Genomic DNA, 16,246 nt, shown 5'->3' with positions numbered 1-16,246 from the left:
ACAGTGCCCTTCAGCTCTCTATATTGGACAAACAGGCCAAACCCTACGCCAAAGGATAAATAAATCTGACATCAGGAACCACAAGACAGAGAAAACAGTAGGAGAACACTTCAATCTCCCAGGACATTCTATACAAGATCTCTGTTTTATTACAGAAAAATTTCAGGAACAGACTGGAAAGAGAAGTTGCTGAATTGGAACTCATTACCAAGCTTAAAACCATGGAGCCACCTGGGATGAATAAAGACATTGGATTCTTATCTCATTATGCATGATCAAGCTTTCTTTAGCGCCTCAGCTCTTGCTTTTTCCCCCCAGGACCAATTGCAGTCATCAGCAGTCGTTAACAGCCATCTACAGGTTTACCACTCCCATCAGCCCATCACCCATTCCCATCATCCCCACCCCCCCACTCTCTGAATATACATAAGGGTCTGGTGGATTCTGTTTCAGTGTATCTGACGAAGTGTGCATGCACACGAAAGCTCATACCAAAATAAAAACAACCTTTGGAAGCCATCTAAAGGCAGCCCTGAATAGGGAAGCTTTTTAATGTTGGATGTTTTATTATGTTTTTATACATGTTGGAAGCTGCCCAGGGTGACTGGGGCAACCCAATTAGATGGGCAGGGGGTATAGAATAATAATAATAATAATAATAATAATAATAATAATAATAATAATAATAATAATAATAATGGACTATGGCATCCCTATTTTCCTCAGAGAAATGTTGGAGGGTATATTTTGGGGGTCCCCAGGGTCCTCAAATATTTTATTGAAAAAAATTGAATGCGAGCCAGCTGTTTGAAAGTGACTCGACTGATTTTGAAACATTTTCTAAAGATGAACTAGAGCAGGCATCCCCCAACTTCGGCCCTCCAGATGTTTTGGACTACAATTCCTATCATCCCTGACCACTGGTCCTGTTTGCTAGGGATCATGGGAGTTGTAGGGCAAAATACCTGGAGGTCCGCAGTTTGGGGATGCCTGAACTAGAGGAAGAGGAAAATATAGAATTCAACAAGACTGATGTGAAAGAGGGAAACTTTGTTATCGTGAAGATTTTAGGAAAAACCACAATTTCCCATTATGTTGCTGAAGTTACTGGAACTGATGAATATGGGGACTTCATTGTAAAATTTCTAAAATGTGTTCTGTCCAAAGTGAATGAGCGGCCCAAGTTCACTCCCTCTTATGAACCAGAAGCTTTGATTCCTTTTGAGGATATTGTAAAATTGTTGCCTAAAACCACTCTGCTTCGGAGGAACTGCTGGTGCTTCTAAGATGGTAACATTTCCATGTTTACTTAATGAGTACAAGTTGAAGTGATGCTGACTCTTAAGAACTTTGAGATATTTTTGAAACTCTTTTGGAAGTTTATACTGTGTAGCAAAAATGCTTTCTTTGCTCTTAAAATGGAATGGCTCAATGTGCCCCAAGTGAAGGATCAATGTGCCCCACTTTCCCCTACTGTAGTTTAGTGGTGAATTTTGGATACAATGGAGAGGTTAAAAGATTTGGATTATTATAAAAGATGCAGGAGGAAATGATAAACAATAGGACCCACAAAGGGGAGGGGGGAAGTCCAAGAGATTCCTTGGAATCTTGTTTATATGCTGAATGTTGGATATCTGTGACTGTAAAATTTTAATCAGAAAAACCAAATGAATTAATTAAAAAGAAAAAAGAAGAAGTTGGCCCTGATGCCCAGGGCTGTGCGTTGGAGCCCCACGTTGGGTGACAGATTCCTGCATTGCAGGGGGTTAGACTAGATGACCGGTGGTATCCCTTCAACCTCCACCATTCTCCGACTAGCGATATTACCCGGCCCATCCGCCTCTCCATTCAACCCTTGGCCAGCCACGAGTTAAGTTCAGAGAGCGCAGCTGCGCGCAGCAGCGCAGGCGTCGAAAGCGCATGGCTCTCCCCCTCCCCGGCAGCTGGAATCCCGGGAACTGTAGTTCTCCCTCTGGCGGAGCTACAGTTCCCGGCACCCTCTTCAAACTACAGTTCCCAGGGTTCTTTGGGTGCGCTTCAAAGAGGCGAGGGTGGGCGGGGTGGCGGCGGCTGGAGAGCCATTTCCTTTCTGCTCTCACGGCCGGGGAGGCTCCACCTCTTCCTCGAGAAGCTGAATTTTGAATTTCCCAGCGCAGGGGGCTGCCTCCGCCGGAGAAGCAGCGCTTTCCCAAGCCCGATCGCCGGTGGTATCCCAGGTGAGGGTCTCTGGAAGGAGGGCAGGGGGGCGGAGGAGGGGTCTGGCGGGGTTGGGAAGGGGCGCAAGGCTGGAAATGGGGTCCCCGGGTCGGGGCGGTGCAATGGTGCGCCCTCGCCTCCCCAGCTCGGCTCAGGCGCAAAGCAGAGGCGGAAAGGGCGGTCGAGATGGCCAGGAACACCCCAAAGCGGCTGCAGGGTTGATCCGGCGCAGGAACAACCCCCAACACTCATACGCTCCCAACATTTCTCCAATGAAAATATTCCTCCTCCATCATCATCATCATCATTTTATGATTTATACCCCGCCCATCAGGCTGGGTTTTCCCAGCCACACTGGGCTGCTTCCAACATATATAACAAAACATTTTAAAACTTCCCTTTGCTGGGCTGCCTTCAGATGTCTTCTAAAGGTTGTACTGTATATAATTACTGATCTCCTGGCTGGGGGGGGGGTCGCAAAACTCTGTTACTCTCCAACATTTATCGGGTGAAAATAGGGACGTCCCAATGAAAAGTGGGATCAAATCAGAAACGGGGGCAACTTTTGCAAATCCAGGACTGTCCCAGGAAAATATGGACACTTGGAGGGTCTGTAGGACTCATGCTGCCACACGACAGCAGTGAGTCTTGTGTGGAGCCCTTTGAAGAGTAAAGGGTCTATTTTGGCCTTACGCACATTTGTGGAACTTCCCCTAGCTCATTTTGTTTTTCATGTTGGGTTTTTAAATTATTATTATTACATTGATGGCCACCTTTATTTTCAAAGGGTCTCAAGTTGGTTTGCCTGGTTCTCCTCTTCCCTATTCCATCCTCTCAACAACCCTGTGAGGTGGGTTAGGCTAAGAGATGAGGACTGGCCCATGGTCACCCAGTGAGCATCATGGCAGAGTGGGGATTTGAACCCAGGTCTCCCAGGTCCTAGTCCAACACTCTTTACCGTTACACCGCACTGGGTTTTTAATGGTTGTGATCCGCCCAGGGACCTTAGGACGAAGGTGTGAGGGTTTGTTTGTTGGTTTTTCCACAATTGAGCGGTATACAGTGGTACCTCGGTTTCCGAACGTCTCCGTTTACATACGCCGTAAACCCGGAAGTAAATGCTTCGGTTTTTGAACACGCCTCAGAAGTCGAACATGCCACGCGGCTTCTGCTGAGTGCAAGATCCTGAGGCCTAGCTGCCGGCTGTTGAGTCCTGAGCATGGAGGTGATATTTGGGCTTATTTGGTGACTCTCTTGCAACCCATTTGTTTTTGTGACTGTGTGCAATCAAATCTCTGCTCATCTCATCTCAGGATCCCTCTGCCAATCACCCCTTGCTGTGAGAAATGGATAAAAGCTGCAAAGCCAAGAGAACCATTAACAGAACGACAATAGAGGTGAAGAAGGAAATTATTTCCAAACATGAAAGTGGTGCCCGTGTACGTGATCTGGCCTTGCAGTTTGGTATAGCCAAATCTACCATTTGTACCATCTTAAAAAATAAAAAAGCCATTAAAGGAGCCAACGTTGCGAGAGGTGTTAAAACACTTACAAAACAAAGAACACAGACAATTGAGGAAGTGGAAAAATTGCTTTTCATATGGATAACTGAAAAACAGTTGGCTGGGGACAGCATTTCTGAGAGCATGATTTGTGAGAAAGCTTTGCATTTGCATGCCGACCTCATCAGAAACACACCTGGAGCAAATGCCGAGGGCGAGAGTTTCAAGGCAAGCAGAGGGTGGTTTGATAATTTTAAGAGGAGAAGTGGCATACACATTGTGGGGAGACATGGTGAGGTTGCCAGTGCCAACAAAGAAGACGCCGACCAATTTGTTTTGGAATTTCAAGATTATGTAGAGGCCGAGGGTTTCCTCCCCCAACAAGTTTTCAACTGTGACGAGACAGGCCTCTTTTGGAGGAAAATGCCAAAGAGGACCTACCTAACAGAGGAGGAGAAATCCTTGCCAGGACACAAGCCCATGAAAGACAGGCTAACCCTTTTATTATGTGCGAATGCAAGTGGAGATTTTAAGTTGAAGCCTTTGCTCGTCTACCTTTCTGAGAACCCCAGGGTATTTAAGAAAAACAATGTCATAAAAAGCAAGTTGCCTGTGATGTGGAGGGCAAACAGCAGAGCTTGGCTAACCAGGCGGTTTTTTATTGAGTGGGTTCATGAAGTGTTTGGGCCAAGCGTGAAAAAATACCTCCAGGACAAAAACCTTCCACTGAAGTGCCTGCTTGTTATGGATAATGCTCCAGCCCACCCTCCAGGATTGGCGGACGAGTTGATGGAAGAGTTTGGTTTTATCAGTGTCAAGTTTTTGCCCCCCAACACGACTCCCCTCATCCAGCCCATGGAGCAGCAGGTCATATCTAATTTTAAGAAGCTTTACACCAAAGCACTGTTCCAAATGTGCTCTGAGGTGACCTCGGACCCAGAGCTAACCCTCAGAGAGTTCTGGAAGAACCGCTTCACTATCCTACATTGCTTGCATCTCATAGACAAAGCATGGGGCGATGTGTCTCGGAGAACGCTGACGTCCACATGGAAGGAATTGTGGCCAGCGGCTGTCCCTGAAGGCGTATTTGAGGATGTTGAAGAGGATGCTCCTCTCGTTGAGGATATTGTGTCTCTGGGGAAGTCCTTGGGCTTGGAAGTGAGCAGCGACGATGTGGAGGAGTTAGTGGAGGAGCACAAGACGGAACTCACCACAGAGGAACTCCAGAACATTCTGATGGAGCAGCAACAGGCGGCAACGGAGGAATTGTCTTCGGAGGAGGACGAGAAGAGAAGCGAAAGTGTTCCTACTGCCCTGATCGAAGAAATGTGTGCGAAATGGGTCGAAGTGCAGAGTTTTGTTGAAAAATATCACCCTGATGCAGCTGCTGTGAGTCACGCCACCAACACTTTCAATGATAGCGCTATGTCTCACTTTAGACAAATTTTAAAACAACGGAAAAGGTCCACTGAGTCTGAACCAGGTGTCAGTGGTGTAAAAAGGGAAGGAATGGCAGGACAGGAGTCACCTAGAGGGATTCTGGAAGAGGGCTACAGAACCCTTGAACAGCAGTCACCTTTTGTGATTATTGAAGGGGACTATCATCACCTTTGCAGGTAAGAAAAAATTACATTTCCATTTTTTATCATCTACAGCACTGTTTTTTACACTAGGGGCCAAAATTGTGGAAACCTTTTGGGGAAAGTGTATTTCCAAGGTTTGATGGCTCATAACAACACTTTTTGGAGAGTGATACAATAAAATCAGTGCTTTTTTCCTGGGGGGGGGTGCAGGGGGGCGCATACCCCAAAACATTTTGTGAATATTTGTACTTTCCTCCATTTACTGTATTTATTTTCCCCAGTTTGAACTATAATATGGTGATTTTCTTCAGACAAAATGAGAGTACCCCTAAACATTTTTTCCGGGGGGGGGGAACACTGCATAAAATTTTATATCAATGGAAATATAATTTAATGAAGAATGTAATGCAGCAAAGTTTGTTCAGTTATCTGTAGTCTATTGAACGTTATAGCCAAATAACCAGAAAAAGGAGTGTTTAGAGAGCCAATCAGGTGTCATTTTGTTTTGGCAATGATGGCTCATAACACCACTTTTTTGGAGTAATACCATAAAATAATATATCAGTGGAAAGATAATTTATTGAAGAATTAATTTAAGGAAGAGGGCATAGAGGGCACGCTGCGGCTGTCATAGAGGGCACGCTGCGGCTACTCTAGAGTAACGACTCTCCAAACCGTTGCCTTTTCATGCTTTTATTGTGTGCAAACTATTTACAGTGCTAGAGCTGTACAGGATTCATGTTCTCAGTCTGGGTCAGAACCCTGGAATGGCGTTTCCCGCGTTTTCTTCCAACATAGGAGTCTGGGTACTCCAAATCTCTTTCCCCTCTTCCTCCTGCGTAATTCCGGAACCGGAGGGAGAAACCGCCTCCTTTCCATGTTTTCCTTCTCCCCCCTTTCCCCCGCTCTTTCTTCCTGTCTCCCTTGTAACAGAGGCTCTGCCATCCTGCCAGAGCCTTTTCCCCTACTTCCTGCTTCCCCACTGGACTCTTCCCCCTCCCCGCTAGCTCCGCTGCTATTGGACGAACTGGTCCTCAAGATGGGAGGGGGCTCTCTGTATTGTTTGCCCCTCACAGCACCTGTCTAAGCTGCTGCCAGTCAGAGCAGGTGGCGCAGAGCTAGGTGGAGTAATGGTCTGGCTCTGGATAATGCAGCTTCCTGTGCCCTGTCTAAGCCATGTGTCACACATCCTTAAAAATAATAAAATAATCATTTTTAAAAATATTAATATCATTTATTGAACCTATATATCACCCTATACCCAGAGGTCTCAGGGCGGTTCACAGAACAAAATCAAAATATAAAACCTCAAAATATATACAGTAGTATTTTGGTTCTCAAACTTAATCCGTTCTGGAAGTTGGTTCCAAAACCAAAACGTTCCAAAACCAAGGTGCGCTTTCCCATAGAAAGTAATGGAAAATGGATTAATCTGTTCCAGACTTTTTTTAAAAAAAAACAACCTAAAACAGCAATTTAACATTAATTTTACTATCTAATGAGACCATTGCTCCATAAAATGAAAGCAATAAACAATGTATTGCAGTTACACAATCAATCAATCAATCAATCAATCAGTAGCTGAACTGGGTTCCACACAGTCACAAAAACAAAAAATGAAAAATATGTAGCAAAAACAGGCAGATGTCAGCATAACACTCAAAATGGAAGTGTGGCACTCAAAACGGAAGCGTAACACTCAGATCAGAAGCATAACACTCAAAACGGAGTATGTTTGGCTTCTGTAAAAAGTTTGCAAACATACTTCCAGGTTTGCAGTGGTTGGGTTCCAAGTTGTTTGAGTACCAAGGCGTTTGAGAACCAAGGTGCCGCTGAAATCAAAATGAAAACAATACCCCTCCCCATAAATTTCATTTATATTTTATCACATCACACTTAGCCTTGAATCCCGTCTCGCCCTTTCTCGCCCAGGCCTCATCAAGGTTGGTACGTGAGGCCGCTAAGCTGCCCAGGGACGACAATGAAAGAGGCGCTTGTCGCAGGCTCGGAAGATTTCAAGACGGAGGTGCATGAAGAGGGTCTTCCTCACCACAGCCCACCTCACCTGGAGCCCCAGGAGATCAAGGTGGAGCCAGAGGAACGGCCTCTGCACTCCTGGGACGCTCTGTGGCAGGGCTGCCCGCCGGGAGACGAGCCCTCTCATTCCACGTGGGACGCCGCTCAGCCGTCGGGGGACGAGACCTCTCCAGTTGTCCCAGACGTCTGCCAGGAGCCTGCCAGGAAGAGGAGGGCGAAGCACCTCCCGGCCTTCCGAGACGGAGATTGGAAGATCTCCAGGACCCTGAAACCGGGAGACCCAAACGGGAAGGGCGATGTCCCGAGCGGAGGCCACATCGACACGGAGGCCAAGCGCCAGCGCTTCCGGGGTTTCCGCTACTGGGAGGCCGAGGGCCCCCGTACGGCCTGCGACCGGCTCCAGGAGCTGTGCTACGGCTGGCTGAAGCCGAAGAGGCACACCAAGGAGCAGATCCTGGAGCTAGTGGTCTTGGAGCAGTTCCTGGCTGTCTTGCCACCGGAGATCCAGAGCTGGGTGAGGGATGGTCGCCCGGCATCCTGCGACCAGGCGGTGGACCTAGCAGAAGCCTTCCTGCTGAGGCCTCAAGAGGTAGGGAGTGGGTGGGAAGGGCAGGTGAGGGGTTTTTGGGGGGATGGGGAAACTTCCTCGGGGGAATATGATGGTGGTGATGGTGTGGGTGCAAGGAGCAGGTGGCCTGGACCCACATGGGCAAGGACCCAAGGTCACCCAGTGAGCATCATGGCTGAGTGGGGATTCGAACATGGGTCTCTCTTAACAGTTACACTGTTTGAGGTTTGAGAACCCATTCCTCAGTTGCTCAGTCTCTGTCCCTTTCTGGGCAGATCCGCACAATAAAATCGAAACACATCCAGCACACATTTAAAAGCAGCCGGCTTCTCCCCAAATAATCCTGGGGATTTTTCGGTTGTTGAGGGTGCTGGGAATTGTAGCTTTCTGTGTGGGGCGGGGCAACTGCAGTTCCCATGATACTTTTGGGGAGGTCTTTGTGTAGAGCTGCTCTCCATGGCTCACAAACCACCCATTCATTCTTACTGTGGAAGGGGGGGTGAGGAACAATGGTGTGTTGTGAGAGGAAAGTGGATAGAGAGAAGTTTGTCATAATCCTGGCTTGCTAGATGTTGGCCATAAGGGTCAAGGGAACAACAATATCTGGAGAGAGCCCACAGCATTTGGGGCTTTTTAGTTTAGACAAAAAGTGAGCAGGGTCACTCTCCCTCTTGATTAGCGCAGGCTCCCAATTCTGAGGCAGGATCCACAAAACCACATCTCATTCTTGGTACCCCCAGATAACAGCTCTTGACTGAAACAGTTGGTCAAGAATCCTGCCTGAACCTAGGGGGTGGGCTGTCTTTTCCTTCTTGAGGGCCGCATTCCCTTCTGAGGGCCACGTGCCAGAGGCAGAAATTAGAGGAACAATGGGTTCAAAATTTATTTTTATATAGGACGGTGGGCTAGTTTCTGCGCAAACTTGCACCTCCCTCTCTGATCCTGCATCCAGACATGATCAGAGTTCGAGAACACATCGTGGAGGGAGGGAGAAGCGGAGCCTACGAGGGGAGTTGGTCACCTCTGCCTTGGACTGTGGAGGGATTTGTTTTTTTCTCCATTTATATCCCACCACCTTCTCCAAGGAGCTCAAGGTGCGAGGTAGGTTAGACTGAGAGGTAGCGACTGGCCTGAGGTCACCCAGTGAGCTTCATGGCGAAGGAGAGATTTGAACTCTGGTCTGCCAGGAGGTCCTATTCTGGTGGCACCTGACTCTCAATATGACAGTTGTGGTCTGCGGGGGCAGCATAGGCCAGAGTCTGAATTGGACAGCCTGTTGTTGTGGCTTAATAACGGGGGTCGCACTTGGCTGTTTTAGGATCTGGACACGTACGATGAAGTGGTTGTGGGCCTGTCGGATGGAGACCAGGCTTTGATGGAGACAGAGGTAAAGGAAGAGGTCGACAACAGCCCCACCTCGCCAGGTAAGGCTTTCATGCCTCTTAAATTCTGTGCTTTCTGAACAGAGCCGTCTTTCCTGTTGGGCTTACTGGCGCTGGCCTCTCAAGGGCGTCCCAGCGAGTGGGGGAGCTGCGCGGCTTTGCCAGAGGCCTCCCCTTTCCCTGCACACCCGCCAGCTGTGCCCCACCAACCATATGGCTGGCGGGCGTGCAGCTTCCTTTCCAAGCCTCCGTTGGAGGACAGCGATCCCCGCAGAGGCTTGGGGAAAGGTCGACAACTCTGGGATCTTTGAACCACGGCGCCAGATACGCTTAAGACGGCCCTGTTTATTTTTATTTTTTTTATTTTTTTATTTTTTTATTTCGCACGTAGTCGGCAGACGGCCCTGTTTATGAAGGCAGCTTTGGTTGAAAAGAGCCTGGTTGCTGGGTCAGGCCAGAGCCCCACCCTGTTCAGCATCCTGTTCTCCCCACTGGTCAACCAGGGGAGCCCACAAGCAGCACCCAAAGGCAACAACAGTCCTCTGTGGTTTACATCAGTAGTAGTTGTTGTTTGTTTTATCAAATAAAAACCGCAATATATATATATATATATATATATATATATATATATATATATATATATATTCAAAATAAAAACAACAACCCAATAATGTGCCCCCCCCCAAAGAGCCACATTTTAAAAGGGTATAGGATGTCAATCAGGTCAACCAAAGGTCTGGTTTAAAAGGAACATTTTTGCCTGGCGCCTAAAGGTGGCAGGCGAACTTCCCTGGGGAGAGCATTTCACAGACGGGGAGCCACTGCAGAAGAGGCCCTGTTCTCGCCTTGCCATCCTCTAGACCTCTCATGGAGGAGGCAGACAAAGAAGTTCCTCAGAGGGTGATCTCAGAGTCCAGGAAGGTTCATATGGAAAGAGGCAATCTTTGAGGTATTGTGGTCCTGAGCCATTTAAGGCTTTATAAGTCAAAGCCAGCGCTTTTAATTGGGCCCGGAAACAGGAGGCTTTTAGTGATAAAAATGATACCCTGTGTGAAATGATCTGGGAGGCTTTGACTGTGATAGGGAAGAAACAGGATGGGAGGGTAAAAAGGATAAAAGGTGGTGGGAATGTAAAATCATTAAAAAGGCCTGGGAAAAGACATATAAAGATTGGAAAGGAATGTGGGAAATGATTGTTTTTTAAAAAAATGAAGTTATGATATTGAGATGTACAGGTCTTGATGGACTTATTGAACGAAATACTTTGTTCCTGTGCTTAAGAGTGGACACCAGGCCAAGACCAGCCAGCTCCTAAAGAAGGAAGAAGCCTCTGCCAAAGAAGATGAAGAAGATTGGCAAAATAAACTATTGAACTATGCAGGACAAAATCAGTTAACTTGAAACCCAAGAAAATAAAGAGGACTTTGAATTTTATAAAAAGGAGCAAATGTTTAATGCATATCTTTTAAGCGTTGTGTATAGATTTTTACATTAGTATAACTTCTAAACATCACTTGTAACAAGATGAAGAAGGTTTAAAATTGGATTATTAAGAATATAAGGTTTAAAGGATGTGCGTGAATGAGTACTAAACAATGGAACCAAGAGGGGGAGTGGAGGGAAGTCAAGCAAAAATTATGGTTTAAAAATTTTGCTTATGGTGTTTTCTTTCTCTTTCTCTTTCTGCATTATTGTTGTTATTTTTATTTTTATTTTTGTTGTTGCTTTTGGAAAATTAATAAAATGTTATCAAAAGAAAAAAAGAACAAAGAACTGGGCCCAGAAACTAATTGGTAGCCAGTGCAATCGGACCAGGATCGGTGTAATATGCTCAAAGCGTCTTGCTCTGGTGAGCAACCTGGCCGCTGAATTCTGCACTAGCTGAAGTTTCCGAACTGTCTTCCGGGGCAGCCCTACGTATAACGCATTGCAGTAATCTAACCTTGAGGTTACCAGAGCATAGACAACAGTAGTTAGGCTATCCCTGTCCAGATAGGGGCGTAGCTGGGCCACCAGCCAAAGCTGATGGAAGGCACTCCGGGCCACTGAGACCATCTGAGCCTCGAGGGACAGCAAAGTTGGTATCCAGAGGCATTTGCTATCTCTGACTGGCAGGAGAATGTAACCATTGTGACTTAGGGTTCATGGTATCCCTGCAGAAATCCCCGGAGCATGGACAGTCCTCCTCTCTGCATGATTTTTGTTCATGGCTCTCGGAAGGGCATAACACACAATGGAAATATTAGTGTTTAAAGTCCTAAATGATCCGAAAGAACCCCTCCTTCGCTACAGACCATCTTCTTGTTTTAGTGGTGTTCAATAAGGAAAGCTTCGTTAACTGGAAGGCGTTATACGTCAGGTGGGATTCACTTAGGGTGTTGCACGAGTGGAAGTAACAGGGATTTCCCTCCTTCTGCCCCCCAATTCTGCTCTGGAGGGCTGGGGAAAACCCTATAATAATAACAATAATAATTTATTATTTCTACCCTGCCCATTTGGCTGTGTTTCCCCAGCCACTCTGGGCAGCTCCCAACAGACCTAATGATAATAATAATAATAAATTTTAAGTGATAAAACATCAGACATTAAAAACTTCCCTAAACAGGGCTGCCTTCAGATGTTTTCTAAAAGTCAGATAGTTGTTTATTTATCTGACATCTGATGGGAGGGCCTTCCACAGGGTGGGCGCCACTACCGAGAAGGCCCTCTGCCTAGAACAGGTGTAGGGGGTTTGCAGGGCAGGAGAGAGGGAGACATCGTGCTGGGCAAGCAATTTAATTCTACGTTGAACTCCACTCTGTATGCAATTCATTTCCATGTACTAAATTCTATTGCAGTTTCTGCACCTATATAGAAGTTTGAACCGGCTTGCACGGTGTTCCGTTCTGACGTGGACGGCCGCAATAAACGCTGTTCTCTTCTGCTCCAGGACGTGAAATATTGTTGGATGAAAGCGGAAAGGAAGCGCGGCACCTGTCCCCTGAAGAATCGGAGTCCGATGTGGAAGAGGAAGAATGTGAGATGGAAGAAGGGAGCTTTGGCGATCCAGGCGGAGCAGAGGGACACATGGCAAACGAAATACAAGTATGGAAGATCACGGGCCCCCAGAGCTTGCAGGAGGGCGTGGGCAGACACGTGTGCCCCGCTTGCGGGAGAGAGTTCACTCGTAAATCGAGCCTCAACAGACACCTGATCATCCACTCGGGAGAGAAGCCCTACAGGTGTCTCGATTGCGGGAAGGGCTTCAACCGCAGGGCCAACCTCATGGCTCACGAGGCCGTCCACACTGAGGAGAAGTCCTACCAGTGCTCGGAGTGCGGGGAGAGCTTCAAGCCGAAATGGGGCATTGCCCCATACCAGGTGGATTCCACGGGGGAGAAGGTCTACAAATGCTTGTCATGCAAGAAGAGCGTCCGGCAGACGGGCAGTGTGATGAGCTGGCGGCTGCTGAACGAGCAAGGGACGGAGATCCAGGCGCAGTCCTCAGATGTGCCGGGCGCCGAAAAGGAGGAGGAGAACGTCCCCCAGCACCAGAACGAACCCGAGATCGATCTGGGGAAGGATGTGTCCGTGGGGACGATTGAGTCGGTGATCGTTCCAGGCGGCGACCTTTGCTTCATCAAGACCCCGGCGAAGCTGTACAAAGGGAAGCGGATGAGTCCCTGCCCCGTGTGCGGTAAGGTCTTCGCCACGCAATCGAGCGTCAACCGGCACCAGAGGATCCACACAGGGGAGAAGCCCTACAAGTGTTCCTACTGCGGGAAGAGCTTCAACCAGAAGACGAGCCTGCTCACCCACGAAGTTATCCACACCGAGGAGAAGCCGTACCAATGCTCCGACTGCGGGAAGAGCTTCCGGCACTCGTCAGGTCTCCAAGTGCACCAGAGGATGCACACGGGAGAGAAGCCGTACACCTGCCTGGTCTGCCGCAAGAGCTTCAGCCAGCGGGCACATGTGATCAAGCACATCGTGAGGAAGCACAAGGGGGAGAAACCCTCATCCTACGTCTCTCAGCCGTCCGAGAGCTGAAGCGCATGTCCCCTCCGGCCTCCCGGACTAAGATACGAGAGCAGACCGCAGTCTTAGCATAGTTTGTTTAGGTGTAAGAATCCCCGCCCGTTCAGGATCCGCTCCTGACTTTTTGGGACTGGACATGCCTCTTTCTTGGAAAGAGAAAAATCCCAGGCCAGTGTACTCAAGCAGAGTCACAACAGGCACACTCCTCTGAGGGAATTTGACTATGCCGTTATACCAGAGGTGAATTGAGCAATCGCACTTAGTGTCCGGATGGGCAGCAATTGTTGCCGTCTCGTGGAAAGAGGGGAAACCTATGCAGCGAATCGCTTGCGAGTCCTACCCCTGCTCACTAGCGTACCCTGATGCCCAGTATGGGAACTGCAGCGGTAATTAACACCAAAGCTTTTCGGTTGCTAGGCATCCACCTCTGTATATGGTTAGGTTGCTGCTGTGCCAATAAATGTTGGTGGATGGACATCTGTGGATGTGCAGAGGAAATATGCCTATTTGGGCTATGAAGATCTTGTTGCAATTCCATCCTCCACCCCCATCAATGATTTATCTATATTTGGAATGGATGGGGCATGAGGAATATGGTGACAGTTTCCTCTGCATTAACTGGTCATGGGCAATGTGCGACATGCAACTAGTCCTGTATAGTTTCTGTGTGTTTTAGTAACCCAACGTTGGAATATGTCTCCACTGCAAAATTTTGGTAACTTGGGCTTTGATCCTCACAGGTGGGGCTCACCTCTGTGGGTGTACATAGCAGTGGGCTGCTGCCTATTGGGTCTAGTATGGCAGAAGGCTGAGAGGCAGAGAGCTGACGACAGGCAGAGCCAGCCTAGTTCTAGTTTCCCCCTATTCTCCCTGCTCTGCAAGGAGAACACTGTATGCAGGTGGGTGTTGCTGAGGACCGACTGAGCTTGGTGGAGCATTGACCCCTCCCCCGTTTGTCCTAGTGGACCAGCCTCCATTGCCTGCCGACTGCCGTCTTACAGATACCGGTAGCTCAGAGGAGTGTTCCGTGCTGCCCTTAGTCCGTTTCTGCCCTTGTAGAACTCGGCAGGAGGGTGGGGACAAAAGTAGAATTAGTTGGCTCCACCTATTCCAACTCTTGTGATTTTCTCGTTGGCTCTGGCGCCACCTGCTGTTGGGCTCCCTTCTGCCCCACCACAGCCACTGACCATTACTCCCATTAAGTAGTTATAGGATTGCAGCCCTAGTCTCTTGGGTAGCGAGGGTGCCGTGTAGAATTTTTATTAAAGTTTAACTCGTGTATGAAATGGACGCAGGCAGCCCCGGGTTCAGTCCCCCACCCCCAGCGTCACCCCTTAAAGAAGTTTCTCGGGTGGAACAATAAGCCTTGGAGCATTTTTTTAAAGAATAAAATAGTATTTTGTATCAAAGTAATAGTTTAGTTAGTTTATTATCTGCATCCCGCTTTTCTACTACGATAATTAAAGCGGCTTACACTTTATGTTTTTTTTAAAAAAAGGCTGGGAAGGAATTTTTTAACCCTACCTTGCAAAATTGTACACCTTTCAAGCAGTAAAAAAGCTTTCCCTTTAAAGATATCACTAGATCGGCCAGCTGACTTGGTGTGAAGCAAGCTTTGATGTGTTCCCTTTGAGGACAATTTAGGGCAGCTTTCCCAAAATCCCCTCTGAATTAGTATTTCGTTTTCTTGGTGGACTTCCAGATGTTTTGATTCTGCTGGCTGGCGCTGGCGGGAGTCATAGTTCAAAATATCGGGGGAGGCGCCTGGTTGGGGAAGCCCACGTTACATACTGGGCAGAGCCACGCCACCCATTTAAGGCACAACCGACACACATTTAGACCACATCACTTCCCCCAAATAATCCCTCAAACTGTAGCTTGCTAAAGGTGCAGGGAATTGTAGCTCCGTGGTGGTGGGGAACTACAGTTCCCACAATTCTGTTGGGAAAACCATGTGCTTTAAATGGATGGTGTAAATCTTCACAGTGCCGCCCTGCAGTAAATTTCACGTCTTTGTCCATGTTTGAGAGCAGATGGATAAATAGCCATCCATATATTGTTGGTGTTGTGCTTTCGAACAGTTATGGCTCACAGATCTACCATTTACAGGGCAATCCTGTGCAGGTTTTACAGAGACGTTAAGTCCCACTGAGTTCAATGGGGCTTACTGCCATGGCGAATGTGTATCAGATTGCAGCTTGAAACAAAATTGCTTAATTTATGGAGTGCTTGTTAAAAAAGAAGAAGAATGCAGTAGGAGGCACATGAAAAAGACTTTCTGGAAAGTATTCACAAATTGCTTCACTTGGATCTTATCAGAGGTTTTCTGTCACAATGTTTGCCAGTGTTTTCTTTCTCTCTGCATAGGAAGGTGTGAAAGACCTTGAGGGGTTTCTAGGTGGGAGAGACAGCCTGTGAACTTCTCATGAAATAAACAATGAAACGTAACACCAGTCTCCTAATTGGGTTCCAGGTCTCCACAGGTTTGATTTTATCCACGAAGAGTATTATACCCTCTTTAGCTCCCAAGGGGGCTTATTATTAAAACACACCCAGAGATGTGATTATAATGGAGACAAAATGTGGTTGTGTGTGGACTGCTCCTGTTCAGGGTGTCAGGCATCTAAGAATAATAATAATTTTATTATTTACTAGCTGGCCCTGCACGCGTTGCTGTGCGTTAGTCTGTGAAATGGAGGGTAATAGCCCCCCTTCAGATCCCCCTGAGCCTCAGAGTCCCCCTGAGTCGAGGCGAGACACTGTGGAGAGGGCAGGTTTCATCCCTGTGTCGTCCCCCCCCCCCGTTCTGACCCATTACATATCCCTGCCCTCTATTGCCCCCCCCTTACCTCCACTTGGCCTAGTCTGGAAAGCGGCCTAGTCTGTCTGATAATGGCCGCCTGTGCGGTTTAAGTGGCTTGGTTGATGGTGATGTCATTTGGTTTGTGGGTGTGGCTTACA

The 16,246-nt window shown here is 47.7% G+C and overlaps 1 protein-coding gene across 2 annotated transcripts; it reads left to right on the top strand.

Moving 5' to 3' along the window:
• Positions 1-1,886: 1,886 nt before the first annotated feature.
• LOC118081121 (uncharacterized) lies at positions 1,887-15,733 on the top strand. Of its 2 annotated transcripts, XM_088663672.1 has the most exons (5): positions 1,935-2,216; positions 3,510-5,314; positions 7,214-7,907; positions 9,205-9,310; positions 12,198-15,733. In XM_088663672.1, the coding sequence occupies exons 2-5, from the start codon at positions 3,543-3,545 to the stop codon at positions 13,295-13,297; spliced, it is 3,672 nt and encodes a 1,223-aa protein (XP_088519798.1). In that variant the 5' UTR covers positions 1,935-2,216; positions 3,510-3,542; the 3' UTR covers positions 13,298-15,733. The 2 variants fall into 2 exon arrangements, with proteins under 2 accessions (XP_088519799.1, XP_088519798.1); XM_088663673.1 differs by lacking the exon at positions 3,510-5,314 and having other exon boundaries at positions 1,887-2,216.
• The last annotated feature ends 513 nt before the right edge of the window (positions 15,734-16,246 follow it).

The sequence above is a fragment of the Zootoca vivipara genome, chromosome 2 (genome assembly GCF_965207765.1).
Source record: "Zootoca vivipara chromosome 2, rZooViv2.hap1.1, whole genome shotgun sequence".
Taxonomy (NCBI): domain Eukaryota; kingdom Metazoa; phylum Chordata; class Lepidosauria; order Squamata; family Lacertidae; genus Zootoca; species Zootoca vivipara.
The sequence above is the reverse complement of the archived record's forward strand: the minus strand, read 5'-3'. Positions and strand labels throughout refer to the sequence as shown.

Bases quoted from the DNA above. Each gene is read 5' to 3' on its own strand.
- LOC118081121 (XM_088663672.1), top strand. From the start codon at position 3,543: ATGGATAAAAGCTGCAAAGCCAAGAGAACCATTAACAGAACGACAATA. The intron at 7,908-9,204 runs GTAGGGAGTGGG...TGGCTGTTTTAG, and splicing joins TCCTGCTGAGGCCTCAAGAG to GATCTGGACACGTACGATGA. The intron at 9,311-12,197 runs GTAAGGCTTTCA...CTTCTGCTCCAG, and splicing joins CAACAGCCCCACCTCGCCAG to GACGTGAAATATTGTTGGAT.